Source organism: Pomacea canaliculata, linkage group LG6 (genome assembly GCF_003073045.1).
Source record: "Pomacea canaliculata isolate SZHN2017 linkage group LG6, ASM307304v1, whole genome shotgun sequence".
NCBI lineage: Eukaryota > Metazoa > Mollusca > Gastropoda > Architaenioglossa > Ampullariidae > Pomacea > Pomacea canaliculata.
In genome coordinates this window covers 269,410-296,553 of record NC_037595.1, presented here as the reverse complement: position 1 = coordinate 296,553, position 27,144 = coordinate 269,410, and the positions used below count along the sequence as shown (strand labels likewise).

General features: G+C 45.4%; 1 protein-coding gene across 15 annotated transcripts in view; it reads left to right on the top strand.

Annotated features, from left to right (window-relative positions):
* Nucleotides 1-27,144, top strand: part of LOC112567040 (dystrophin-like) — a 172,543-nt gene that overhangs the window by 6,849 nt on the left and 138,550 nt on the right. For 5 of the 15 annotated variants that reach the window (XR_003099724.1, XM_025243511.1, XM_025243515.1 and 2 more), the window contains exons 3-13: nt 4,591-4,652; nt 5,074-5,166; nt 5,703-5,783; nt 6,741-6,833; nt 7,457-7,548; nt 7,683-7,763; nt 8,213-8,328; nt 9,244-9,461; nt 21,334-21,525; nt 22,327-22,508; nt 25,322-25,466. Coding sequence is in view for 14 of the 15 variants with exons in the window: in XM_025243511.1 (XP_025099296.1) it covers nt 4,591-4,652; nt 5,074-5,166; nt 5,703-5,783; nt 6,741-6,833; nt 7,457-7,548; nt 7,683-7,763; nt 8,213-8,328; nt 9,244-9,461; nt 21,334-21,525; nt 22,327-22,508; nt 25,322-25,466 (1,355 nt within the window). In the remaining variant the exon portion in view is untranslated. The other 10 variants (XM_025243507.1, XM_025243509.1, XM_025243510.1 and 7 more) reach the window with 10 other exon arrangements.

Here is a 27,144-nt window from a genome sequence, read left to right as displayed (position 1 = left end):
CTAGAGAGGTGTTTGACATTAAAATATATAACTATATATATACACACACATATCTGTGTATATGTTCATGTCAAGAGCTGACATGCCCCAGTAGCAGTGACATGGAGCTAGAGAGGTGTTTGACATTAAAATATATAACTACATGTATATATATACACACACCTGTCTACATGCTCCTGTCAAGAGCTGACATACCCCAGTAGCAGTGACAGGGAGCTAGAGAGGTGTTTGACTAAGTCACCTGTCCAGGCTGACATACGTGCGCACCGACCGACATCGCCAAGGACGTAGTCACGTGCGACAACGCACGCTCCCGCCTGCACGTGGCGCCTCCTGGTGTCACGCGGAACTGTAGCGCCAACAACGCCTTGATAAGAACAGTTGGAATAAGGCCCGACAGACGACAGGGCCGGCAATTCAGGGTGGGTGGTGGAAGTGGTACACGGAGCCTAATCTTCTCTGAGCTGCTACAACGGTCGACACTGGACTTGTAATCACCGTTACAACGACAAGATGGCGGCCACAAGATGACCTTGACCTTCTCGCTGTCCGTGCTGTACGTGTGGCGAGAGCTGGCCGGCCATGGGGACTGTGAGTGTTTTACCTGAGTGTTTTACCTGAGTGTTTTACCTGAGGGTTTCACCTGAGTGTTTTACCTGAGGGTTTCACCTGAGTGTTTTACCTGAGGGTTTCACCTGAGTGTTTCACCTGCATCTTCCTGCCCCAACGCCTCCCCCATTCGGTTCTCGCTTTCAGTGACCAACTGCCGCCCGCGATTCTCATCTGACTTCTGACACAGACCTGCCTTTCTGTGCTTGTCACAGGACTGAATGTGATGAGTTGCATGTGACCAGTATGCCTCCTGTGTCCCCACAGGACAAAGTGTCACCAGTGCCCCAAGGCGTGTCACAGGACTGAATGCGCCCATTGTTTTGTCCTGTGTGTGACACATGTTGGGGTGGGGACCCGACTGTGTAATGCCACCACAGAAACTGTGCTGCCGGCGTGAGACAGGTGGGCCCGACATTGTGTACAGGTAGACAGCTTGTAGCATCGTTGTTGTAAAGCTACAGGTTTGTGACCTCAAGTTGTACTGGGGTAGCTTCACCCTGTTGTACCCTTGTTTGACCTGGCGGAGGATCAAAGTCCTGTCACAAAGTTTGCCTTCAAATCACTGCCAAGCCTGTGTTGTCGTAATGCGTGTTGTCACAGATCGACTGACAGGTGTCACTCCCTGTATTTCAGTTAAATAACAATCATACGCTGTTGACACTGGTATCGTCTCCGAGACTTATGTCAGGTGACAATAGTGTCTTCTCTGAAACATGTCAGGTGACACTAGCATCATCTCAGAGACTTATGTCAGGTGACAGTAGTGTCGTCTCCGAGACTTGTGTCAGGTGACAGTAGTGTCGTCTCCGAGACTTATGTCAGGTGACAGTAGTGTCGTCTCCGAGACTTGTGTCAGGTGACAGTAGTGTCGTCTCCGAGACGTGACAGGTGACAGTAGTGTCGTCTCCGAGACTTGTGTCAGGTGACAGTAGTGTCGTCTCCGAGACTTGTGTCCGGTGACAGTAGTGTCGTCTCCGAGACGTGACAGGTGACAGTAGTGTCGTCTCCGAGACTTGTGTCCAGTGACAGTAGTGTCGTCTCCGAGACGTGACAGGTGACAGTAGTGTCGTCTCCGAGACGTGACAGGTGACAGTAGTGTCGTCTCCGAGACTTGTGTCAGGTGACACTAGGAGGCTGATGTGGGCTGGCGGTATTGTCGGCTCGGAGCCGTGGTAGCGTTTCCCAATGGCGCAGTATTTAAGTCTTGTCACCAATACTGTGAAGATCGGTCGGGCTGGGTTCAAATTCTCGTCTCGGGGACGCCGTTCTTTCTGTGGATGGAGCAGGGCCAGGTGTTTAGTATAACCTGAGTTCCGGGGCTCGGCGTAACACACTGTTAATGTGACGAGTGTCGGCTGGGAGCAGAAGTTTATCAACATTACTGTTCAGGGTCTCGTTTGACCTACGTCACGTGCAGTTTACAGGTGATACGCGTGCGCCATCAGACATTATCGGCGAGTGGGCAACAGCTGGCACACGCCAACTAGACAACACCTTGGCTACACATTGGCCACACATTGGCTACACATTGGCTGTAACAAGTCCAGCTACAAATGTACATCTTGATATGCTTTGGTCTTGATGCGGCGAGGCTTTTCCATTTTGGGAGATGTGTTTGTTATTGTTGCTTTTTTCAATTATGCGGGACACGTTTGACATGAACACAGGTCTGCCAGACTTGTTTGTCCTCACTTCCCACTGACTTGTGTCACTTCAGCTCATGACAGTATTTCCCGAAATCTGATTGAACATCCTCACCCCCTTCATTGTCTTCTGGCGACACAGGCCTGAGGTTAGGATTGCACCCGATAATAACGGCTGGAGCGGGCTTCAACCACCGACCTTTTGCTTCAAAGTCTAGCGTTCACCCTAGCCACACATAGCAGCCACACATAGTAGGCACACATAGTCACACATAGTAGTCACAGCCACACAGTCAGCTTAGCCACGCATAAGCACAAATAGCCACACATAGCCACCCTAGGCAAACATAGCCACCCTAGCCACACATAGTCACTCTTGGCACACATAGTCACCGTAGCCTCACATAGCCACCCTAGGCACATATAGCCACTTATAGCCACCCTAGGCACACATAGCCACCCTAGGCACATATAGCCACTTATAGCCACCCTAGGCACACATAGCCACCCTAGCCACATATAGCCACCCTAGGCACACATAGCCACGGTAACTCTACCCACACAGCCGTGGAGCCTTGTGGTCATAACTTAGAATAACATCAGAGCATGTTGTTTACATACTTGACGTGGTGGGGAGAACACAAGACGATGTTGTCAGGATCCTACCTGCCGCCGCCACTAAAACTACTGTAGTACACGCGGCTCACGTGACCTCATACATCTTGTCGTGTGTCAGCCAGCTCTACCTGTAGGTGACATAACGGCTTTCCGTTTGACTTTCCCACCGACGGTACTCATGTGACGACACCATTTTGTACGGTCATAGCAAGGTCGTGTTCTGTAACAAGTACTTGACATGTCTGTTTGACTGGAGGCCGCTGGTAAACCTAGGGATAGCAAGTACTTGACGACATGTCTGTCTGACTGGAGGCCGCTGGTAAACCTAGGGATAGCAAGTACTTGAAGGCCGCTGTAAACCTAGGGATAGTAAGTACTTGAAGGCCGCTGTAAACCTAGGGAGGCCAAGTAGTCGAAGACATGTCGTTCAGACTGTAGGTGACGTACGAGGGGGGAAGAGAGCAGACCGCAGGTCAGTGGAGTGCAGCTGAGTATTGCCACAGACGGTTGTGTCGGCCTCAGCCAGTGCCGTGTGTCGTGCCTCACACACCAACCACTCGTGCCCCTCGCCCTGTCCCAACCACCAGCCACAGCGGGATCCCTCTGCCCTCCCTGGAGCATCAACCACAGTGTCCGAGGCCACAGGGTCTCAAGAGTCAAACACGTCACCATGGCTACTGACCATTAGTTCGGCGCTGTCTGTGACTGGCTCCAATGGTATTCCTGAAGCTTTGTCGTGTGCGTGCGTGTGTGTGCGTGTGTGTGTGTGTGGTGATTGTTTTGCATTTTCAGTCAATTTTAATTTTTGTAATTGTTTGTCGTCATGTTGACGATGTCATGAACTTATCTGACATGTGACATGGGACACGTCCCTAGAGGTTGTCATCTCTGTCTAGGCGTACATCCGCCGTCTATGCTTACACTGTCTAGCAGTACACTGGGTGTGCAGTATTGTCTAGCAGTACACTGGGTGTACAGCATTGTCTAGCAGTATACTAAGTGTATAGTGTTGTCTAGCAGTACACTGGGTGTACAGTGTTGTCTAGCAGTACACTGGGTGTACAGTATGTTGTCTAGCAGTACACTGGGTGTACAGTGTTGTCTAGCAGTATACTAAGTGTATAGTGTTGTCTAGCAGTACACTGGGTGTACAGTGTTGTCTAGCAGTATACTAAGTGTATAGTGTTGTCTAGCAGTACACTGGGTGTGCAGTATTGTCTAGCAGTACACTGGGTGTACAGTGTTGTCTAGCAGTATACTAAGTGTATAGTGTTGTCTAGCAGTACACTGGGTGTACAGTGTTGTCTAGCAGTATACTAAGTGTATAGTGTCTCTAGCAGTACACTGGGTGTACAGTGTTGTCTAGCAGTACACTGGGTGTGCAGTGTTGTCTAGCAGTATACTAAGTGTATAGTGTCTCTAGCAGTACACTGGGTGTACAGTGTTGTCTAGCAGTATACTAAGTGTATAGTGTCTCTAGCAGTACACTGGGTGTACAGTGTTGTCTAGCAGTACACTGGGTGTGCAGTGTTGTCTAGCAGTATACTAAGTGTATAGTGTTGTCTAGCAGTGCACTGGGTGTGCAGTATTGTCTAGCAGTACACTGGGTGTACAGTGTTGTCTAGCAGTATACTAAGTGTATAGTGTCTCTAGCAGTACACTGGGTGTACAGTGTTGTCTAGTGGTACATTTACTGAGTGTTGTTTGTATTTTTCAGACGAGCGAGAAGATATACAGAAAAAAACCTTCACGAAATGGATTAACTCGCAGCTGGCAAAGGTAATGACCGAGTGCAGTCAGAGTTTTCCCTCTGTTGTTTCACTGAAACAACGATGGTGTTTATGCGGATGATGATGTTGATGTGGACGATGTTGTTTATGCGATGCTGTGCGGATGTTGATGTGGATGGATGTTGATGTGTGGATGTTGTGGTTTATGTGGATGTTGATGTGTGGATGTTGTGGTTTGTGTGGATGTTGATGTGCGGATGTTGTGGTTTATGTGGATGATGATGATGATGATGTGCGGATGTTGTGGTTTATGTGGATGATGATGTGCGGATGTTGTGGTTTATGTGGATGGGGAGCTTTCATTCTTTGTCCGACGAGTATAAACGCGAGCTGCTTGTCCCAGGTGTGTAGAGGAAGCGCAACCTTAACGCAATGTGTGCTGCAGTGCCTGGTGTGCCGTGTGCTTGCAGGCAGGCCGGCAGACCATTACAGAGCTGGGTGAGGACCTGCGGGACGGGGTGGCGCTGCTGTCGCTGCTGGAGGTTCTCACGGGGCGATCTCTGGTGAGTTGTGGTTCTTGAGAGCGACATTTTATGTATTATCCTCCCTGATGTTCAGTTTTGTAAATATCGCAAATGGTGCGTGTTGATATGAAATAATGTCATCGCGGATTGAACATTGTTTTCAGTCGTTCGGAAAATTGCCCGTAGTGGTGTAGGACGTAGGGGTATAGGATGTATTGGTGGTATGGAACGTAGTGATGGTACGGAACGTAGTGGTATGAGACGTAGTGATAGGGGACGTAGTGGTGGTATGGGGCGTAGTGGTATGGGAAGTTAATGTCCTTTATCACCCGCACAATTAACCGCTAGTACCCCCCCGACACTCCTCCTTGCTCAGCCCCTCGACGGTGAGTGGTTCACGCGGGCTGGTCTGAGACAAACATGGCCACGTGTCGAGTGTTTATTATCTTGAGATTGTGTGCAAACGTTTGGATGTTGTGAGGTTGGTGTGTGTCCTGGGGCCTGGGTGTAGGAAGTCGTCGTGGACGAGCGTGTGGTCTGCGTCACGTGATCTGTTTGATGTAATCTTTGTGCAGACGCGCGAGAAAGGAAGACTACGACTTCACCACATCAACAACGTCAACCGCGCCCTGATGGAGCTGGAGACCTGCTGTAATGTCAGTTCACACACTTTCACAACCTTGGACACACACACACCCGTACACTCACGCACGCACGTGCTTACACGCACATTAGAAATAATCATTACACACGTACGTCAAACTTGTAATGCTTTCACGTTAGTAATGGTGAGGTGACCCAACAGGTGTGTCAGGGGAGAGGCCAGACTACACTGCTGCACCCTGGCTGTACAGGCTGGGGTTTAGGGTTGTCGAGCAGCCCACTCGTGTACAACACAAGTTGTTACACACGTTGTTACACAAGTTGTACCGGTGTTACACGTTGTTACACAAGTTGTACCAGTATTACACACGTTGTACCAGTGTTACACAAGTGTTACACAAGTTGTACCGGTGTTACACACGTTGTTACACACGTTGTACCAGTGTTACACACGTTGTTACACAAGTTGTACCGGTGTTACACGTTGTTATACAAGTTGTACCGGTGTTACACGTTGTTACACAAGTTGTACCAGTGTTACACAAGTGTTACACACGTTGTACCAGTGTTACACAAGTGTTACACACGTTGTTACACACGTTGTACCAGTGTTACACAAGTGTTACACCAGCTACAGCGCCACAAGAGGGACGTCGGGAAGATTCCTCCCTAGAAGAACTTATGACGCCTGCTGGTGGAAGCCTTAGGGAACTACAGCGGAACGAATTTTTCTACCCTACTATAGTCTTCATCTACTGCACATACACACGCATATTACACATCTACAGAGGTTACACGTTAGACGCATGTGCAGCACACAGTTACATAAGCACACAGACAAGCAGCCGCATACATATGTACACACGACTGTGCTGCTCTGTGTGTCTGTGTGTCTGTGTGTGTGTGTGTAAACAGAATGAATGCTGCTACACGTGTAGAGGTAACTGTGGAAATGAGATGTTGCTGCTCGTCCTCCTCCCGGTGTCCGACTGTGGCTTTTGCTGTTACAGATGAAACTGATCAACATCAGTAGCAACGACATTGTAGACGGCAACACCAAGCTGACACTTGGCCTAGTCTGGAGCATCATCCTCCACTGGCAGGTAAGAAGTGAGATAGTCTGGAGCATCATCCTCCACTGGCAGGTAAGAAGTGAGATAGTCTGAGCATCATCCTCCACTGGCAGGTAAGAAGTGAGATAGTCTGAGCATCATCCTCCGCTGGCAGGTAAGAAGTGAGATAGTCTGAGCATCATCCTCCGCTGGCAGGTAAGAAGTGAGATCCTCATTGACAGGTCAGGTAGGCTAGCCGTTGTCACACACACGTCACAGCAGGTACGTGGTCAAGTCGGGGGACGTGGAACTGACCAAGGGCCAGAAAGATTCTACCTGCCGCTGTCATAACAAGTCAATATGTAAAGATGGCAGTGCAGCCACAGATGTTTTTCTCTGGATTGCTGTCGTCTGGTTTCACGCTATCCAGCAAGGGGTGGAGAGGGAGCATGAGAGTGTAGGAAGGTATAGTTGATGGGCGTGATTGACATTGACATGATGGGCGTGACTGACATTGACATGATGGGAGTGACTGACATTGACATGATGGGCGTGACTGACATTGACATGATGGGAGTGACTGACATTGACATGATGGGCGTGACTGACATTGACATGATGGGCGTGACTGACATTGCGCACGTCAACATTATGGTCACCGTCGTGTGTCTCAGGTGAAAGATGTCATGCGCAGTGTGATGGAAGACCTGCCCCAGACTAACTTGGAGCGAACACTTCTGTCGTGGTGCCAGCTGAGCACAGCAGGGTAGGTAATCAGCTCTCAGCCCCTCGTGCGAGTATCAAATGTAACTTTGCATGTGACATGTCTACCTCCCTACTGAATAAAGACTGAAATTATCCCTCACTGACATCGATGACTCCTCACACACCTCTGTGCAGGTACCGAGGTGTCAACATCACCAACTTCACAAGCAGCTGGCGAGACGGTTTGGCTTTTAATGCTCTCCTTCATCACTTCCGGTAGGTGTAGACTTTCATCAGCCATGTGTCTCCCTGTATTCAATGGGCACTGTATGTATGTATATATAAACAGTGTTGGTCTCAGTCTCAGGGTTAGTCTATCATCTCCGACCATTCAGCCAGCAGTGACAACAGACAGAATGAACGTTGATGAGGGTTGTGTGACAGATCACCACTTTGTACACCACCAAGACTGGGGTTTTGTCCAATGATATTTCGCCCTCAATGCTGACTATCATCCATGAAGAGTGATAGTTCACCCACAAGACCGGCTAGGGTGTATAGCGAGCGTATAGCGAGTGTGCATGACTTCTACTAACCCACCACCACGTGTTTGAAGCTATTTTTATTTGTGTAGCTAGCCTGAGGCTGTGTGATACAATGTGTTCCCCATTTGCAATGTATTTCTTTTAGCAGATGTGTGTGTGTGTGCGCGCGTGTATGTGCAGACCAGACCTGTTTCAGTATGAAAGTCTGCTTGGCAACGATAGTGAGACCAACCTGAACCACGCCTTTAACCTGGCTCACCAACATCTGGGCATCGCCCCACTGCTGGATGCAGAAGGTGAGCAGGACACTACTGCTGGGCTGAGGCCACAGACATTTTTGTATCTGTTTTCACCAGAAAAATGGCTTCACGCAGCTAGCAGTCTTTAATGTCTTCAAAATGGCGGTATGTAAAATATCTTCACGCAGCTAACAGTCTTTACTGTCTTCAAAATGGCGGTATGTAAAATATCTTCACGCAGCTTAGTCAGTTGTTGAAACTAAAAACGAGGCTGTGGCCAGCCAGACATGGATGTCCTCCCACTCAGATTACCGCACGCGTCCGTTTTCTACCGTTTTTTTAAAGCGAATTGATCCTTGTGTATAGAGGGGAGTGCTCGCCCTTACTTCAACTAACTGACCAGTCAACTCGTGGTCGAGTGGTCAGCCCTATGTGACCGAACCCCACCCCGTGACTGTTAACGTGTACTGATTACAAGAGGCTAGCAGCTGTAGGGACTTCAAGCCTGATGGAGTGGTCTGCCCAAAATGTATCAGACTTGCTGTCATGGTAACGGGGTGGATGTAGATGTTAGATGTAAAGGCGAGACAGATCAGTGAAAAGGGAAATATGTTATTAATGCAGCGAATAATTAATAATCACATCTGATGACAAGAGGTGATGGATCAAGAGTGATATCACATCTGATGACAAGAGGTGATGGATCAAGAGTGATATCACATCTGATGACAAGAGGTGATGGATCAGGAGTGATATCACATCTGATGACACTGATGACAAGAGGTGACGCATCAGGCAGTAATGTCACGTCGGATCACAACAGGGGATGTGTTGGGGGGGATGCAGCGATATTTGATAAGATGACACCAGCAGGGCTGCAGCACATTAGGTTGTGGGCTGTTGTAGTGACTGTCGTAGTGACGATGTATACGTTTGGTGTATAGTTCATGTATTATCTCCCCTGGTCACCAGATGTCAACGTTGAGAGTCCGGACAGGAAGTCGGTGATGACCTACCTGATGTGTCTCTTCCAACAACTGCCCCGGGCGCAGCTGGCTTTCACCGTTTGCCAGCCAAACACCAGTGCTCGGCCCTTGTTATCGTCCACCGCCCCATCATCGACACCGACCTCGGTCATCTCGTCACCTTCAGACCTGGCCCCACCGTGGGATCCTGCAACAAAGGCTGAGGTAGTGTATAACACTCACCTCACAAATAGTGATGAGGACATTGTAACAGCTTGTTTGTTGTTTATCTCCCTCACACACCTTCACACACATTCACACACATTCACACTCACTCACACAGAGTGCGTTACGAATGTATGCGAGCGTGTATAAACATCTGCATGTAAAACTCGCTCGCCGCACTCTTCTACCTTTTTCAGACAAAAGGTCCGACCAACAGTTAACACATTTAGTGTTTTACCAAGAAAACGATAATGAAATGCGAAAGAAAACAATGAAATAGTTCTACCGCCTACTGTCTACCGGCCGTAGAAAGTTAATAATCCTCCCGACACTCGACAATCCGCTCTTCAGGTAACCTGATGCCAGCAGTCCGATGACTCGGTGTCCACACACACACACACTTTGTACACACACACCACACACACCCACACTGTACACACACACTGTACACACATTGTACACACACACTGTACACACCCACTGTACACACACACCACACACACATACCGTACACACACACTGTACACACCCACTGTCCGTACACAAGTCCGCCCAACAGACGATCGTAGAGTTATAACCAAGTCGAAGAATCGTCGTCACGCATGTCACGGATGTCACGGATGTTCCCTCGAACCGTTGAACCGGCGAATTCAATCCAAGGCAGCTGTTAACACAGTGGTGTACCCGAGCTGATGTTCGGTCGGTTATAAATCCATATGTATCGGAAGCGAGTTATGTCCCAGGCGAATTATTTTCAAGCGTATCTAAACGGACTAAACGTCAACACCTTCGGTAGAGAAGATGGCGATTCGGCGCTGCCCTTCGGTAGGTGTCGTGATACAGTGGAGGGTCTGTCCTCCTACACAGATGTCCACTGCATGCCTCTCAGAAGTGAAGTCCACAACGGATCGCAGTGAATCGCCTCCGTGTCGTTCTATTCACTTCGTCCAAGACAACATAGCTCCGGTTCACGACTTTGTCGGTCAGCTTTGCTAAAGGTAAGTTCCCAGGGAAAACATTGCATCGTGACTACCCTTCGGTAGAAAGGATGGCGATTCAGCACTACCCTATGTCAGGAGCGGTGTTAGCGTCTGTTTTCACGTGGAAGGTCTGTCCACATGCACAGACGTCCACTGAATGCCTCTCAGATCGCAGTGAGTGTCTGTCGACTCTGTATCGCTCTATTCACCTCGATGTCTCACCGCTGAATCCACCGACCGTTACACGCGTGAGGTCAATGTGTCGGAGGTCAGTCACCTCAAGCAGCTCGTCTCTGACTGTCCTGGGAAACGTTAGTTCGCCTAATTTGTTGTTGTTGTTGTTGTGTTTGAAAAGGGAAAGTGCTTCCACCTGAAGGTGATTTCGCACAAACTTAACGTATTTCCCCCTCACTGCGGTTTTGACCAACGAAGCACCAAGCTACTGGGTAACTAGGACGACCGCTTAGCGACCCTTCGTGGGGTCCATGCCGACCAATCACAATCTCTGTACCGTGTAGTCGGCGTGGCTCCCACCTCAGTTGACTGTAGTCGCCGTGGTTACGCCCCGCCATCTTGTCTGACGTCAAAACCCATTGATGATGATGATGATGATGTCGATTTGTAATGCGCAGGTATCCATTCAGAAGAATGCTCATTGCGCAGAAAAAAACAAAAGAAGAAAAACTAAAGTGAACAAATATATAAAACACCAGGAAAGTAAAAAATACAGACAGAAGTGTTTCGTTGGTTGTTTAAGACTGGTTTGAAAGAAACAGATGAATGACATCAAATGATCCACGGGGAGATTGCGTCGGCTTTCGCGTGACTGCTCTCCCCTGGTATCACAGCTCAGACCTATGGCCTGAGACAACAAACAACTAGAAACATCAAACAACATTCGCTTTGAATCGCGAATCGTCACAGACACCGTGACGTCATTCTGCAAGATGGATGCTCTGCACGCTGTCTCAGTGACACCGTGACGTCATTCTGCAAAATGGATGCTCTGCACGCTCTCCCAGTGACACCGTGACGTCATTCTGCAAGATGGATGCTCTGCACGCTCTCCCAGTGACACCCCAGCTTCCAAAATTCTCTTATCTGACAAGTGGCGCTGTAGTCTTAAAGACCTAAATATATCCATGTTTGACCTTTACCCCTTTATCTGGTGAAGGAGAGGGAGGAGACTGGATGGGATGTGACCTCGGGGTTTAATATCATGTAAGTACCTTTAAGACTTAAAAGACTTTTAGACTGAACAGAATGCACCATGGCGGGTAGCTGCCGGCGGTACAGGGGGTTGACTCAAGGGTAGTTAGGCGGGTGGCGATGGAAGGTTTTATGGAAGTCTGGACACGCGTAACAATCTTGCGTCTCAAACATACTTGGGATGATGGCCGATAATGCTCCGCGGTTATGTAGTGCGTCCAGAAATAACGCCATCACTTGGAAGTACTGACACGGGTGATATCATGTGAAATATTATTCACAAGTGATATCGTGTGACATTCACCGCAAGTGACATCGTGTGGCACAAGCAGGTCAGCCCAGCACCACACATCTGTCATGACATTGCCACGTCATTGTAAAAGGGTTTTTGCTGCAAGAAGTACGTTGGATCCCTTCCTGACGTTGCGCCGCGAATCGTTCCTCCAGTCACGTGACCCTGGCACCGGGAAGTGTCGGTCTGGAGACGGGGGGTGGGTGGGTTGTAGTGAAATGGCTTCTGCTGTCAGGCATCCTGACAATACACACACACATACACTTGCCTGTGCTGAAGATCATGTCGATATATATATAGACACGTATCTATAGACATGCAGACGGACTTACAAAAACCTACAGGGCGAGTGCGCGACTACAGACGCACGTGCACGCCGGGAGGAGAGAGGAGGCGATGCGGCGCGCGAGCCACCAGGCAGCAGCTGCGGCCAGAGATGTGACGTCAGGCGAGAGGCTGGTGTACTGATAACAGCCATCCCTCCCCACCCCTACACCCCTTACCTCGCAGTACCCCGGCGGGTAGACCGTGTGTAGACGTGTGTAGACCGTGCTCAGCCTCACACTCCTCCATTCACTCGCCCACATAGACACACGCGTACACAGCACAGCAGCGGCGCAGGAAGATGCTCAGCTTGTGAGTTGGAGGTGGGGGGGGGGAGGGACTTTATGCAGACAGTGAACGTCGTTGTCTCTCACTATCTGTTTTGAGTAGGGGGGTTCTGGGGGGGGCTACATCCCACCCCACCCCTTGTACCTCTGGTTCCTACGCCACTGCATAACGCTGGCACTGTGTGACTTACGAGGGCCTGACGCGCGCGCACACACACACAAACAGTATAGTCCCAGCATGGCAGTACATCAGGACCTACACGCATGTGTGGTGTGTCTGACTACAAACACAAACACCACTAACACTACACTAATTAGTGACACAGCCTCTAGTGTGAGGTGTGTCTGACAACAAACACCACGAACACTACACTAATTAGTGACACAGCCTCTGGTGTGTGGTGTGTCTGACTACAAACACAAACCCCACTAACACTACACTAATTAGTGACAGCCTCTAGTGTGTCATATGTCTGACAACAAACACCACGAACACTGCACTAATTAGTGACAGCCTCTGGTGTGTGGTGTGTTTGACTAGTAGACAAGCACGGAACGCTAACCGCGCGCTAATTAGTGGCACAGTCTTGCTCGTTAGCGGCTTGGGCTGGCGGGGCCTGGGTGTCAGGAGGGGTCTGGCCAGGCTCTACAGTCAACAGTCTCCCCGCACACCCCCGACCTGCACCAGGCGCCTGGCGCGCCGCTTATCTTCCCAGTTCCCTACAGCTCTACCACCCAGCGACCCACCCACCCCTCTCTCTCTCTCCTTCCTCTGGGAGCGAACAGCATTTTCGTCCGACAGTTGAAGCCCCAGAGTTGCTGGCCATGATGTTTGGAGAACGCTGTGACCTGGTGGGGGGCAGTGCCCTCTCTGGCGGAGTAGCAAAGGCGAGGTAAAGGGCGGCGCTCTCTGGGTGTGCTGCTGTGCCTCCAACCCGGGGTGGATGAGAGGGGGCAAGGAGAGTGTTGTGACAACAATGGCGACTTGACTTCCATGTCAGCGTGGTGCTTTCTCAGACAGGTACACCTGAGAGGTGTTCGTGTATTACAGACAAGTATACCTGTAAAGGATTCGTCGAACCAGACGCCTTGTTTTCCTTTGGTACCTGAGCGTGCTTAGCTGCCGTAAACAAGTGATGGACACAAAAGTCGGCATCTTGCCTTGGCCTCCTTACTACCTTGCGGGATTTTAGTTTCTCGGAAGGATTTCGACTTGAACGCTGCAGTGCGACTTCCGGAGCAAGTTAGAACACCTGGAATAAATACCTCCGTGTATTATGGAGAGCCAAGGGTCCCCGTGGTAAGTGAGCACCTCCTGTGACTATATTGTTTGTGATGTCACACACCATCACCTTCACTTTGCATACTTCGTGGGTCACCTGCCTCAAATTAGGTCAGAATTTCTATATTATTAATTGTCAGAGTCTAGTTCAAAGTTCATTTACCATCCCCATTATTTGAAACTAGGACCCAGTTTTCATTGTCACCATGTGTTAGACTAGTTGAAGTTGCTATTTAAGGCTATTTGACAATATTACCTACAGCATTGCACTGACCGCCTTCTTCCAAACATCCCTATTGCAACATAAAATCTCTTAACACATTGCTATTAGAATGTCATTATCACTAGCTCGGTGTTCTCATCATCGTCATCTTACTGAAGAATTGGGCACTTCACTAAGTTTAAAAAGCGACTGAGAAAACAGCCGAGTAAATCATGGTCCATTGGTATGTGCATACTTGCCACAAAACACACTAGCAGCAGTGTCACCTCCATTTATCTCTGGTGACTAAATGCCTGTTGATAACAGGAATAGCCAGGATAAAGGAAGGAACAGGCCATGTGTCTCAGTCAATTGTATCTTGGGAAGTGCCTTGCCTTGTGTCGCTGCTGCTTATCTCTGTCATCAATGGAATGTCAAGGAAAAGAGGGCTTTCCCTCAGTCTTTTCTGGGTTTTTTCTCTCTCTTGACCTGAGGTTAGGGCTGTTAAGCAATAAATTCAAACTTGAAGATTTATTGTATTTTTAAGGCAAATTGGCATACTTTATCGAAGGCAGTAGTGTACTGTTTAATCTTACAGTTATGTCTGTTGGCCCTATGAGGCTTGTCCTACAATTATGTCTGCAGATCATAGGGGAAAAAGCGCTTTTCCTTCCTAAATAATAGTTGTTGTCCCTTGTTCTGTGAATAGGGATAACCCTGAAACTAGCAGTCCATAGAGGATGACTCTAACTCTTCCTAATATTGTTGTTTGTCTCTGTTTGCATGATGTGAATGAAATGACAGTCATTCCCTGTGTCACTAGTTTCAGTGATGACAAACGTTTATGACCATGCCACTGTCCATTTCACAGAGCCAACAGAATAGTAGGGTGGGTCTGTTTAATTACTTTCACCCTTCAAAACATTGGCTTTGTGCAGCATATTGGTAAAAAGGCGAACCATATAAAATCTACCCTGTCAGTGACACCATCAACATCTGTAGTCAGAATCAAGCTGACTTGTGTTACCACTACCATCGGTATTTGGATAAGTAATAATAGATTTATCATACTTTATCATAATCACAATGTGAGCTGGCATCAACCACTACCATCATCATGTGTAACTATCATGAAGATGACTGGAGTTATTGCACCCAAATGTTATGGGGCTGCTAGCTGTCATCCTAGCACTATTTCAAGTCTTCCCAGCACTATTTGTAAGTCATCTTAGCACTAGTAGGTCATAAGCATGTGAAGTGCTTGGCGCTAGGGCACAGGCACATTCATTTGTAGTGTATGCATTAAACCTACCCAATGAACCTCAGATTGCACAGTTAAAGAAATGTGTGGTGTGTGTTCAGATTAGTGAACCTGCCCAATCAATATCAAACTGATAAATTAAAGAAAGGTGTGGTGGGTGCATACACACCGGTAAATCCTCCTAATCCTCTATGGCACTGGTTGCAGTTAGGTCACAGAGGGCTTCACAGACACAAACCAAGAAATCTCTACCACCCAAGTGTACATGTTTTCACAAAATGGAAAGTCCTTGGTACTTGCTGGTGTACTGATTTGGCACTTTGTAGGATGTTTACATGTCTCATCGCTTGCTGTCTGACGTCTGGCATTTGAAGGATGGAGAAGACTGACCTGCCAAAACACTTTCGGGAGGAAAGCTGCAGACAAACGTCAGCCAGTGGTCACAACCTCAAGAACGAAACCACTTGGAGACTATATTTTCTCTCATTGACCCGTTGTTGCTCATACACGAACACCAAGACCTGGTGACCAGCGTGCAGACCTTGACCTACACCTTGCCAAAAAAAATGATGTGACCGGAGTGCTCGGTTAAAACGCAAGTATAGGTAAGAAATCCCGACATGCACTCATTTCTGTAAAAAAATATTCTTGAGAGACGAAAAGCAGCCATGTGCACCACGACTGCTTCCTTAACTTAAAAAAAATACAATTTTTCATCTCTTGTATGCTTTATTGTGCAAACTCAAAAATCATAGAGAACAGTATACACTTACCTCCGGCTTAACGAGAACTCAAATACATGAGGAAGGCTTCATCCCTTTAGTGTAACCACTGCTCTTTCCTCCATATCTCTACTACTACCATCCCTTTAGTGTAACCACTGCTCTTTCCTCCATATCTCAACTACGTACCATTCCTTTAGTCAGTTTAGTGTAACATCCATATCTCTACTACCGAACACAAGAGAAAGGCTTCATTCCCTTTCATCCACAGTGATTGTTAGAGTATACTTAGGTATTCATTTCGCAAGGTTGAGGTCAAAGTTTGTTAGGCTGGCAGCCACGCATGTGCTGGATTCGTGTATTGAGTCAGACTCATCGGAGACTCGACTTAACCATGAACCGTCGCTCCCATGAATGGCGACCTCACCTTTGACCTGTGCTATGTGTGCTAACATACAAGCTGAGAGGGGACCTCTCCAATGATCTGTACTACATGTACAGTCACGTGTCATCAGAACCGCATCAACTGCTAGCAGAAGAACAGGCTGGATTCAGACCAAGTACAAGTGCAGTTAAGCAGATCTTCAGCTGCCATATCCTGATAGAAAAGCATCTTCAGCATCAGAGGAACCTGTACCACAACTTCATCGACTTTAAAAAGGCATTTGACAGAGTCTGGCACGAGAGGCTATGGCATGTGATGTGAAAATTCAACATGGAAGAAGGCCTCATTCAAGTTGTTTGGGCGCTGTACAACAACTCAGCGAGTGCAGGGCTGCTGAACAACCAAAGAGATTAGTTTCACATCACAGTGGGCTTTGTACGCCGAGGATGTCCCCTTACTATTTAATATCTTCTTGGAGAACCCCAGATATCTACATCAGCATAGCGACAGCAACAGCGGCAATATCTAGACTACATAGGATCTGGCATAGCCATCAGATAAGGTTCACTACCAAGTACAAGCTGTACAAATCCCTTGCAGTGCCGATCCTGCTCTAGAGCTGTGACTCGTGGACTCTGCTCGTCCAGACGGAAAGGAGAATCCAGACATTCGAGAAGAAGTGGCTGAGGAGGCTGCTCCGGATCTCATACAAAGAAAATAGAACCAACAACTTTGTACGAAACAAGATGGTCACAGTCGTAGGACACCAGGAACCTCTACTCTCTACGTCAAGTGACGTAAGCTGGTCTGTGGTCATGTGACCCGTCACGACACCCTGTCGAAGACTGTCCTTCAAGGTACCCTGGAGGGGTCAGGAGGATAGTGGACGCCGCGGTGGTGAGAGGAAGAACTGACTTACGAAGTTCAAAGACTAGACTGGTCGTCCTGTACAGGACCTGCTGACTATCAACAGGCAGGAATGGCGGCCTGTCAGCTGCCGCGTCTGTGCCGTCAGTTGTTTGTTGTTTTCTCGTTATGTTTTATATTCAATATATATTGGCGTGGCGACCCCTGGGCTTTGGCGACCCTTGTGCAGGTGCACAGTCTGCACGTGCCTACTGCCGCCCCTGGTCACACTACATCGTGGTGCACACCTTTTGACCATCAGGGTCTCCTAACATTCTTGCCGATGGGCTATGACCCGCCAAGAAGGTGAGGCTGAGCAACGTTTGACCATTAGGACTTACTAACCACCTGCTGAGACCTACATCTTAGTGGCGCAGGAAGATGGTCGGCTTTGTGTGTGTGGACTCCATGGTGACAGTGAAAGACGTTCACACTTGCACATTAATGAAAGGGTGCGTGAGTGCAGCCATGAACACACGAGTACATGGTGGTAGCATCACAACATCACAACATGAGCTCCTTTCGGTGTTAAGGACAAACGCAATCCGAGAAACAAAACTCACTGAAGAATGACTCACCTGGTTATGGCAATCACAAGAGATGAAGTAATGTTCAGAATAAGATCAACTTTATAATCATATTAATCACACTCAAGTTTTGTAATTCAGTGGCCCCTCTAAAAAAAATAATCAACCCTATGTCTTCTTTGATGAAAGGGATTGTGAAGGCAGAATAAAACTGCTTCGAATCTGGTAAAGAGTAGGATCAGTTTGAATCTCGTCTATTTTCGTGTTCATGTGGACAAAGCTGAGTGTTTTCTAGGATGTTGTGTTTAATAAGAGAAATTACACGGGACTCTTTCATCTCTCTCGTCCTCCGATGATGCCAACTCAATCCCAGGTTCAGCTGATGCCATGATATGGTTGGACATTGCTCACAGCCATCTTGATTGTTACACTAATTAATATATATATATCACTAATCCAACTAGCGACACACCACCGATCACTTGGGTTCACATCCTGACAATGACCGAGACTTCCTGTCACACAGCACGCCACAGCCTTACAACCACCCTCACACCCGCTACTTTACCTTTATTGCCTTTGTTTTGTAGTCAAGTATTTTCTTTTTCTTATCGATAGACCAAGGACGAGATGTAAAAAGAAGCATAACATTTGCTTACTGTGTTACCCTCGTAAATAAAGATTTGTCATCTCTCTCTCTCGGCTCCTGTAACTTTCCTGTACTTTGTCAACAATAACATCTCAAGCACTGGGCCTCGGTGGGCAGAAAGATATCATTGCCCCCTTAGAATCTTGTTTGAGGGGCGGCTGCTCTCCTTGCACCCTCTTCGTGATTTCTACGGCTCCGACATCAGTAGTTGTATACAAATGTATGCCTTGTGCATGAGGTATCGGCTTTGAAATTCTTAAAGCTTTGTTTGAACCTAAGAAACGTGCAGCACACGGGTCATTGCGCGTGACGGCTGCACCCGTGGGGTGTAGGGTGGGCAAAGTGCGTCTTAGGACCGGCCTGTCTGCCAAAATGTGAAGTGCACTTGTTTCCTTTTTTATTCGGCCTGTTAATTTGATTGAAATTTCATTTATCAAGTACAACATCTTTAGAAATCGGCAGTCCGTAACATTCTAACACAAACCTGTGATCTGTTATCTGTTATTAAAGATAATAAGTAACAGGCTGACATGTCTGATGGAGTCGTTAGTATCGGGGGAGGCTGCTTTCAAGGGAAAGGTTAGTTTGAAAGTTTTATTCTGAGCGAATGCACAGTAAATTCAGTAAGTGGAGGCCATAGTGTACTCAATTGCTGTCCATTCCATTATCACTAGGTTTGTTGTATAGTCACCAGGCCAATCTAATATTTTACCCGTCCGCCGCATAGCTTACAATGTTTAGGTCGCCCGCAAAAAACCGAAAACGTTGCCCACCCGTGATCTAGGTCCTACCCGTACCCCGTGTTTTCACCGCTCTTCCCAAGCGGGGCCTTATTTCTCTCGTATCTGTATTATAATTATGTTAACACTATGATGCATTGTTTCCTGCCTTTCAGTATTAAAATAATGTTGACTAAGCCTGTATTTAGCTTGTTTATATTCTTTGCCGTAGCGTCCCGTCCCGTCGTTATTGTGCAGTGGTCGTCGCCTCTCTCCATCAATTGAATCTCCTCTGTTGTTGTTGGGTTTTTTTTTTCCCACTGGTGGAATTGGTTTAAGAGAGGTGCCGGCCGTTGAGACGACCAGTGGGTATGGTGAAGCCATTCCAACATCAACAGGTTTGCCAAGCATCTCTGCCACGTGTCTGCGTAGCTGTGGACCTGTCCACAAGGAAGACGAACGACTAAAATAAAATTGTAATTTCTGTCGCCACGATCCTGATAAGCCAGACGAATGCGCTAGTGCCAACAATTCAAAGCATTTTTTCTAGAAATTCTGTGAATATGTTTTAAAGCTATATGGAGAACTGAAACTTCATAGAGTCACTTCTAAAGCACAACAGTCGTCTCACGGGGATGGTCGAGCTGGCCAACGGTCGAGTCGCCCCAGCGACTGCAGTGAGAGTTACCGTTCTTCACACGCGCTGGCCGTTGGCTCGCAGGTGTGCAGGTGCAGGTGTGTGTGGCAGCGTGTTCTCTAGCCCTCTAGTGTGTCTACACTAATTGCACGAGAACATATCGCTGTAAACGGTCGTAGCAGCACAGCTTTGTTTCACGGAGCAAGAGGCTCACGCGCGACAAGTGTCGGAATAGCCATGCCTGTAGAAATTAAAAGGATAAATTAGGCAATGCGAATGAAACTTTATTAATCCGCAAGGACAATTACAGGTAAGATTTTTAGGTGCTCATGCGCTAGCAATTTACAGCTGAGTACATACATCTATATTCCTGCTGAACACGGTGAATAAAGATATATATACACAACAACAGTAGGTACAGCTGCTACACTACATTAGGTCACCTCAGGTCAACACAACATCAAGGCCAGTAGAATCGAACAAGTGTAGCCCTAAAAAGACAGTACATGGTTATGAATGCAAAGAAGGGTAGGGCAATGATCATAATGGGGAGTATTTGGTCAATGGAGGATAGGCCAAGCTTCTTAAGTGTAAGCTGGCCTCTCCTTTTTCATGTTTTGTTCATAAACTTGCAAAAAGTGGGCCGTCGATGTTTTGGGAGGATGCTTTACGGGTGGATCAAATCATAGCAACCATGCAGCAAATATATCTACCTTAGGTACATTATATCCTGAACAAAACACTGTCAGAAATTTTTACAACTAAAGAGATGGTTATGCAATACTTTAAAGATTTTCAACTAAATTTGCTACTGAAATACATGAAAGGATTTCTTGTCCCTCTGAGTTTGCCTTATGCTAGTGTCAAATGAACTGACGGATACAGAGAGATGTCAAAAGACTGCAAGCATTCTCTGCATTTGTTACTTCAGGACTTGACTATTGCAACTCTGTTCTGCAGAGCTTATCTGTTGACCAGATTGTGTGCTTGCAACGAGCTCAGAACAGTGATGTGATTTTGTTTTTCATAAATCTAAACATGAACACATTACACCTTTGATCAGGGAACTTCACTGGCTGACAATGAGAAGGGTTGTCAACTAGAATTGGTGTTTTGAGATGGTGGCTTGAGATAATTTTATTTATCTGTAGTATCTTGAAATCAATTCACTGTATGCCAGTGCATAGAGATAGTTTACATGTGGAATTCCATGATTGGGTGCTTATTGGAGTGGCTAGAAATGTCTGGAGATAATTTCACTGCTTGAGGCAAAATGTTGTCAGAACTTCTACTTTAGTTGATAATATTTCGTATATAGCAAGAAAGCTCTCTTTGTAACATCAGGGGTAGATCTGTTGACTTAGAAGCATGACATGTAACCAATAATGACAACATATCTGAGGCTTCTGGGACATGAAAATGTACTTACTTTCTTATCATGATAATAGTTTAAATGCTGCTTTTCAACTAATATTTTATTCTTGTTTCAGTCTGTGGTGTCAGTGAATGTCTCTGAGATTGCTCACAGCATGGCAGGTGCAGGGTCAGCAGAACTCTTGTCTTACCAGGATGCCCTTGAGGCTGTTCTTACCTGGCTTCTTGCAGCAGAAGAAGTGGTAGAGAAACAGCCATCCATAGCTGATAATGTGTCAGCTGTCAAGGATCAGTTTAATCAGCATGAAGTAAGTATTAACAGCTTAATCCCATCAGGCTGTTCAGAGTAAATCTTTATCGTTATATGCACCATTAAAATAGTCAAACCTGTGAATGTGAAGTGTTGCTTCTTACTAATATAGTTTGTTGAGTTGTAGGTGCCATATTTATACAGTTTTGTACATAATGCAGCTCTGTTGCTTATTCTATATTCTTTTAATCAGAAGTCTGATGCAAACCAACTAATGATTAACTCAGAATCTTTCTTAATAATTCAGTTATATTTATTATTTAAATACATGTTTGAGCGCACAGTCAGTAAATTCCCAACTACAGCTGACTAGATCAAGGCCTTATGTTTCAGCTAGAATTGTGAACAGATTTCTAAAGCAGTAAAATCATTACAACCCTTGCATCAGTGACAAGAACATTCAGGATTTTTCTGAATTCATAGATACAATTTTTACGTGTTCATTTAAGGAACACAATCATGTTATGGAATGGATCAATTTTCCAAGTATTCCCTTAATATTAGAAAAGAGCTACATCTGAGACATTCTGCAGATGCTGTTTGATGCCGAGTGATAAAAAATGAGAAGTTTTCTGCAGTGTTCATGTTGATAGTTGTGATATATCTTTCTATACAGCTTAGTTCTCTGATAATTGTCACTCCTAATGGTAGCTGCTTGTGTGTCAGGGACAGTGAAGATATCTACATATTTCAACATATTCATACCTGACTGGGTGGTAGAAAACAGTGACAACTTTTAGTCATTAACGTCTACTTACAGAACATCTGGTAGTCTAAATGGTTGTTACCATGGTTACAGGAGTTTATGCTGGAGCTCACACAGCACCAAGATGCCATTGGAGCTGTTCTACGTGACGGGAATGAACTCATTATTGAAGGGCGGGTAACTCCAGAGGAGGAGCATGAGATCCGGGTCCAAATGGGTCTCCTGAACAACAGGTGGGAAGACTTACGAGTGAAAGCTCTGGATCGCCAGGCACGGTGAGTTGAAGTATAATACTGTATATTACACTTCCAGAAGCATTTAATAGGGCAAGAGAAAAAAAATTGCTTGTCACTATGTCATTATCTCATTGAAGATTTAAAAGGTCTGGGCTCAGACCTCATCTTGGGGGTGCATGCATTTCACTCTGAAGCAGCTATTCACAAGGACCTCTATCAGGAGTTTCTCCCCCTATTATTCTGCTTCTCTCCCAATATCAGCATTCCCCACCCACCCTCTAGTGAAATCACTATTACTAGGTACTCCAACCTTTGCATGCTTAACCTATGGCATATATTTTGCTTAGTTCCAACTACCCATATCTTGTTGATACATGCCTGAAAAGAAATCGAACCTGAAAACTAAAGAGCTGTCTGCACACTCTCATGTGGTTTTCCTATTATTTTTATTTATGCTCTGCTTTGCTGTTTCTAATGGTGTTAACTAAGCCTTCTACATCCAGTCCCATGCACCTACAGACCAATATATATATATAACATTCAGACCCTAAAGAATGCAGTGAAGAAAGCAAAGGATATCGAAGGGTAAGATTCATACATTGTCATCATTCAAGAACTACTTTGCTACCAGGTGACACGTTACTAATACAATTACTGAAGAGCAGACATATCAGAACCAGACTTCTAGGCACAGGTATACAAAGTCTACTTGAGATCCAGTGTTCAAAGCCAGCAATTGCTGTTGCTGCTGTTGCTACTGTATAAGAGGAATACTGCTACACACTATTTTTACTACTATTGCTGTCATTGCTAGCATAAAAGAGGAATGCTGTTACACACTGCTTTTACAGCTGTTGCTGCTATTGCTGGAAAAGGTGGGGGCAGTAGGAAGTGCAGAGATCTATATGCATATCTTGCAGAAGAAGTGGTTCCAAATAACAAATTATTGCATACCCCTAATTACAGACAAGTTACTTTTCAGAGACAGTCTTCAAGTGGATTTTGTATGTATGGTTTGTCTTTAATATCAGTTAGTCGTATATTTTACCTTTCTGTGCACATAAAACATTTTAGAAATACTCAAATATCTTAAATCACTTTAGACACAATAATAATATTGTTCCAACCAGTTTTCATGCTTGTTACTACATATACAAACTGTTTGTCAAAAATTGTATTTCTAAATTAATAGATCTAGTAGCAGCTTGTTCATAAGTATGGATGTTTATAGCTCAGACTTCACTAGTTGAGAATCGTCTGTACTGTTTTGCAAATTGTGTATATGTGTGAGAGAGTGTGCGTGTGCATGCAAATTTATATGATCTTTCACCCACCTGCTTGTCACTTTCCTTCTGGCCCATCTAATTTTTGAGTGAAAAGTATACAGAAGGGGTCCTAATAGTCATCTAATCGGCAGCATTTTATCCTGAGAGAACCGGATTTGTTTTTTTCTGCAGTTTTTGTTGCTGAGATTTTGTAGGATGAGATGCCAACATGGCTTCTGCAAGAAGTGACACAATACTAGTGAAATGGCTTTTAAAGATTTAAACAAGATTAAACCTTGGCAAGTTTTTGTCAGTTTTCAGTAATAGTTACAATACATCGTAGCATATCACTCAGGTTGGCCTTTAGGTTTCTGTAGGATCATTGTTGACTTTTGAATAGATGAAAAACATCAAGAAAGGCTTATATGTATTGTATTACTTTTTGATTATTTAACTTGGAAGAGAAGGTGGTCTGTACAACATAAAGTAGATCGATTTTCAGGAGCTGGCCATTTACTCCATCTTTTGCCAGTTGTAGAAACCTTTGAATAGCAGAAGTCCAGATGAAAAGATTTTTAGGAACAGCAGATGTTTTGGCTAACTAATAAATGCTGGAGTTGTTTAAGCTAAGCACACCTGCCAGTAGCCCCTCACATCATCTGACTGGAAGCCAAGATAACAGAAACTAATGCCTGCTGTGGCAGATTGTTTATAACACTGGATTTCTTGTTTTCTAGAACTTTGGAATACTTGCACAAATGCAGTCTTTTTACGTTTAAAAAAGAGTGTTATCTCTACATAGAATCAGAAGATCCTATTTTCCAGTTACTCTCTAAAGCAAAGGCACAAAACCAGTCAAAGAAGTTTCCTGTGATAATGGGAGACTTTATCAAGACTTCCTTGACTGGTTTTGTGTCTTAGCTTTCTAGAGTAACTGGAAAAAAAAGATCTTCATATTGTCAGATCCAAGTGTGAGATCCACAACAAAATCCTTGTCTTTTATAATACTTTGTCCAACTGTCCTTGTATCAGTACTGAGCACTCTGCAATAGTCTTTTTCAAGAGTCTTACAGGGGATCCCCTCTCAATATCTCTGACAATGATGCAACTGACAGAGTAGCAAAAGAGCGAGAATTGCTGGCAGAATACAAACCCACCCATCCAGGTTGGCTTTGCTAAGGCCAAGACAATAATATTTTTCTTGTGCTTTTATTATTCATAGACAGGCGTTCTTGGCAGCGATGCCATGTGATATTGTGATGTTGCACAAGTGACTGATGTATAATCTACTTAACTGTGATGGTGTGTGACATACTTGACTGAGATGTTGTATAATATACTTGACTATGATTTTGTCACACTTCCCAGAGTGGGCATGATACTATTATGGGTATGATACCACTGAATTTTGTGTAAATTAAAATAATTTCTGTTATTTTGACCAGGATATCGGTATGATGAATCCCAAGTGGTTGTAAAACGTGTCACTATGCTGCCAGGATGGTCCTAATGTTGTAAAAGTCTTAAAAATGTTAGTCATGATTTGAATTGCTTTCACCCTAATACAGTGATACCTGCATGTTTAAGGTTGCAGCAGACTTTGATGGAGTTGCAGCAGCAGCAGTTAGAGGAGCTGGATAAGTGGCTTGCAGACATGGAATCTCGCATTGAGCATCAGGAGGCTGTTGGCACTGATCTAGAAGCCATTAAGACACAAGTAGAAGAACATAAGGTATTCAGAAGCCATTAACTTTTAGGAAAGTATTCTTATAATGTAACTGCAACTGCTCAGGTACCTGGTCAGACACCACATGTGCTGTATTGCGTAAGTTGTACTTTGATGTAATACAGAAGTCCTTGACATACATACTAATGGTCCATATGCCTGTGTTACATGCACACTATTGAAATCACAATGTTATTCATGCATAGCCATGTTACAAAAGTCTGCATTTACAAGTAGATGACAGTTATGTTCAAAGATCCTTGTACAGCGGAACCTCGGTTAACGAACTTGATCCGTTCTGGAAAGCTGTTCGTTATCCAAAATGTTCGTTATCCGAAACAATTTTTTCCATAAGAAATAAAGGAAATCGATTTAATTGGTTCCCAGCCCCTGTTGACTCGCTAATATTTGAAAGTTACAGGCTATATAGGTAGGTTTTAATGAGAACAGTTAGAATGCAATATAAATGGAGTTAAATAAACATAAAAACATTAACGAAAGCATTTAAACATCAGAAAACTTGCCGTTTTGACGGCGTGGGTGGAAGCAGGTGTGGGGAGGAAGGGGTGGAATTACTGCTTTGATTCCCCCTCCATGAGCACACGGGACATTATAAAATCGGGGGTGACTTCCCTTTTCTGTAGCTTTGAGGTTAAAGGAAAAAATTTGTCCAGTGTCTGTTCCTTCTGACTTTTTTGTAAAACTCTTCGGTAATTCGACATCACATATCCGACAGACTCATGCCACCTTCATACTTTGAAATCAATTCCTTTTTCAATTCATTTGTTGGCCGCTTCCTTGTCATTACCTCACTACTATTAATTGCTCTTAATCTTCTTTGGAGCCATTATTGAGGATTATCTTATTAAAATAAAGCACAAAAATCACTAAATAAGAAGGATGCGCATAGATAAGGAACGACCGATCGTATCTGTGTCTCGAGCACGAATGATGACATACTGTTTGGTCACGTGGGGTTCACGTGGCTGTTCATTATCCGAAATTTTGTTCGCTATCCGAGACAAACTTTTAACGAAATTTTTGTTCGTTATCCGAAATATTCACTATCCAAGGCGTTCGCTAACCGAGGTTCCACTGTATATTGTAAATGCCAGAGTATGCTAACGGGCATTACTACTGCAACATGCCACAGTATGTTGACAAGACATCACAGTTGCTGTTAACTGCAGAATGTTGACAAGAGAATTACAGTTGTTAGTGGAAGATGAAGCAGAAAGTTACAGTTGTGTAATCTAAAAAAAGGGCACACTAGGTGTAGAAGTTACCTCAACCAAGATATTGTATGGTATTCATTCTGAGGTGCTATCTGAATGTACTCCAGACGTGATAAGTCCTTGTGTCATCTTTTATATCTCCATAGTAGTTTGTGATAGTCACATTCGTTGTTACCCATGTTATCCTACTATAATAGTTGTCGCTATCACCCCCAGCTGTTGCCGGACGCACGATCGCAACCACTCACACAGTGGCAACAATCGTGCTGCTACTCACTTTGCTAGAGGCAGGACAGGATGTTCCTATTAAAGCACTGATGAGCGTAAACAAAAACAGAGATGAAGTGAATAGTACAAACAACAAATTTATTAATGCAAAGATATATTGAAGAGAAAAAGGAGAGAGGAATAAATATATATGACATATACAAATGCACACCATTCCCCTC